This window comes from Ananas comosus, unplaced genomic scaffold, assembly GCF_001540865.1.
Source record: "Ananas comosus cultivar F153 unplaced genomic scaffold, ASM154086v1, whole genome shotgun sequence".
NCBI lineage: Eukaryota > Viridiplantae > Streptophyta > Magnoliopsida > Poales > Bromeliaceae > Ananas > Ananas comosus.
The window spans coordinates 2,487-5,489 of record NW_017893446.1 but is presented as its reverse complement, the minus strand read 5'-3'; the positions used below and the strand labels follow the sequence as shown (position 1 = coordinate 5,489).

Genomic DNA, 3,003 nt, shown 5'->3' with positions numbered 1-3,003 from the left:
CCTTGTACCGGTACAACAATGCAATTTTCGCTGAAAATGCATTGTTTCGAGTTTTACAAGCTCTTAGAAACTTTCTAATCAATTACAACTTGAAAACATGATTCTAAAATCTATAATTAAGTATGAATCACCATAAACAAGATTTAAAGCTTACCTAAGCATCGTGATTCATGTTTTTCATGTTTTGCGTCCTTTCCGATTCTTCGAAGTCTTGGATTCTTCGATCTTCAATACTCCGCTCCGGACTTCTTCAAGACTCCGACTCGACCCACGAAACTTGCCAACACATAGGACCTAACACTTCCTTGATGATTCTAAGCTATTGTTTGCTTAGGGTTAGGATCGATTCATGCGGAAACCCTAAATGACAATGTTAGGGCTTGAAAATTGGGGCTTTTGCCCTAGAATTTTTCTGGGACAAATTGACCCCGTGGAAACCTAATTGGGGGTGTCCTGGGACAACTCCTTTTAACATTACGAAAATATTTGGGAGTAGTTCATATGTAAAGGGCCAAATTTGGCACCATTTTAGGTTGTAGGACGCGGAGCCGGCGTTCGTAGCGTTCGGGAGTCTTCACCTTTCCACACCCACACGATTATTAGAGGTTGGGGGTGCACGCCGGAATCGTTTGATTCTCTTCTATGTCTATTTCTCTATTCTTGATCATATGGTTGTTTATTCTTTCATGCATATTAGGGTTAATTCACAGTGAACTTTGGTTGTCTTCATTATGTTTATTCCAAGTGTATTTGAAAATAGAGAGAAATGGAACCATGATTGTCACGCCCCGGGACCCAGCGGAAGCCCGCCCGGCGCGTGCCCAGACCCGCCNGTGATTACCGACTCCACGGACTCAACCTCTCTTAACCTCCTATGAATCTTCGCGCTACCCTCCGAGTTGTCCACGCCCTCACGAACGCCTCCACTTCGAATCCACGAAGCTTCAATCACACCGAATCCACGACGCCACTCAAATCCATGAGCCAACGATCCGAATCCACAAACCGCCTTTGTTCACGCCGAATCCACGATGCCATTCATGAAGAGCATCATGATTATGGTGATCCTTCGCTTAGGAGTATCGTAGAAAACCAAGGAATAGAACTCTAAGCGAAGAAGAGATCAAATCGACATATAGAGAATGCGAAACGATATCTCGATTTGATCTAAAGAGGCTAATTTGTAGAAAATAGGTTTAGAATAAAATACGAGCCTCTAGGGTTTCTCAAACATGTATTCTTATGATGCTTGATAAGTTAGAGAACCCCAATAGCTTATTTATAGACTTTAGAATCCAAACGGAGTAGGATTATAAAGTTTCTTTCCAAAATCAGCACCTTGTATCGGAACAAGGAAAGCTGTCCAGGGTACAGCATGACGGAAGATTTTTCTGCGAAGCTTCTGTACCCTGGACAGACTGCAGCGTGTACCGGAACAGGGCTTGTACCGAAACAACCATCAAACTTTTCTGCGGCAAAAGCTGATGTCTGTACCGGAACAGAAAATCCTTGTACCGGTACAACAATGCAATTTTCGCTGAAAATGCATTGTTTCGAGTTTTACAAGCTCTTAGAAACTTTCTAAACAATTACAACTTGAAAATATGATTCTAAGATCTATAATGAAGTATGAATCACCATAAACAAGATTTAAAGCTTACCTAAGCATCGTGATTCATGTTTTGCGTGTTTTGCGTCCTTTCCGATTCTTCGATCTTCAATACTCCGCCCCGGACTTCTTCAAGACTCCGACTCGACCCACGAAACTTGCCAACACATAGGACCTAACAAGTAGAGGCATCGGTCCATGCTGTAGTGCTCAAGGCGAAGCACGCGCAAGCGGTGGCGACCCCAACTGCCGAGAAGGTGCTGCAGAACATCCTGCAGTCGTGCTGCGACAGCTATGGATCGGCGGCGGACGTGCTTCAGAATGCGCCGCGATTGGTGCGCGGCGGTGGACGGCCCGCGGACATCAACAGCGAGCTCTCGGCCGCCAGTGCAGACTCGTTCGACGAGTTCCCGGACGTCGACTGCTCGCCCCTCGCAAACACGCAGACCAATCTCAGCAGGCTCGTCAGCAATAGCCTCAACCTCGCTACCATCAACTTCAAGATCTTCTACCTCAAGATAAAGAGCGATTACCACCGCTACCTAGCCGAGTTCAAGGCCGGGGCCAAGCGCAAGGAGGCCGCCGAGAACACCCTCGCCGCCTACAAGGCCGTTCAGGATATTGCTCTGACGGAGTTGGCGCCGACGAATCATGCATACCAATTGTTTGATGAAATGCCTAAGATGTATTATTGACGGCGAACCCAATCTATACATAAAGAGAGAGAGCGGTGCTCTTCTCTTTATAAAAAAATGTCTTATCAAAAGAGAGTGAGCGGTGCTCTTCTCTTTATAAAAAATATAGCATCATCGAAAGAAGGAGAGAGCGGTGCTCTTCTCTTTGCAAAAAAAAATATATTATCAAAAGAGAGAAAGAAATTACTTCTCTATTTATGAAAGAGAGAGGGAGTTTTGTTACAGAAAGGGAGGCAAGGAAGGGATTTTTCCACCTTAGTTGTCCCATGAATGTAAAAGAGACAAAGAAGAATTATCTACCTTTCCATTGTTATACTGAGATCGAATTACACGATTTCTTAACCTAATTTTTCAACCATTCTGAATCAAAGTATAAGGCCAACATGTAAGTCTTAGTTTAAATAGTGAATTTTAAAAGCTCACGTAAAAAAAATAAACAGTTTAAGAGTCAGTACTTAGTGTATTTTACAGGTTACGTTAATTTAGAGTTAAACCAGATTAAACCGGTTTAGCTTTCTAAGCTGAAACCTATCTTAGTTTCTCAAGCTAATAAAAAGCTTGTAGGGTAACAAGAAGGTTATTTTCCTGCTAGTTTTCTTATAATTAGCTATTGGGCTAATTAAAAGAAAACAGAGGAGTAATATCCTCTTAGTTCTCTTGTGTAAAAAAAAAAATAGAGGAAACTTTTATGTTCTGTTG

General features: G+C 42.8%; 1 protein-coding gene across 1 annotated transcript; it reads left to right on the top strand.

Moving 5' to 3' along the window:
- Positions 1-1,807: 1,807 nt before the first annotated feature.
- LOC109706075 (14-3-3-like protein) lies at positions 1,808-2,304 on the top strand. Its single transcript, XM_020226873.1, has 2 exons — positions 1,808-1,812; positions 1,902-2,304. The coding sequence occupies exons 1-2, from the start codon at positions 1,808-1,810 to the stop codon at positions 2,302-2,304; spliced, it is 408 nt and encodes a 135-aa protein (XP_020082462.1).
- The last annotated feature ends 699 nt before the right edge of the window (positions 2,305-3,003 follow it).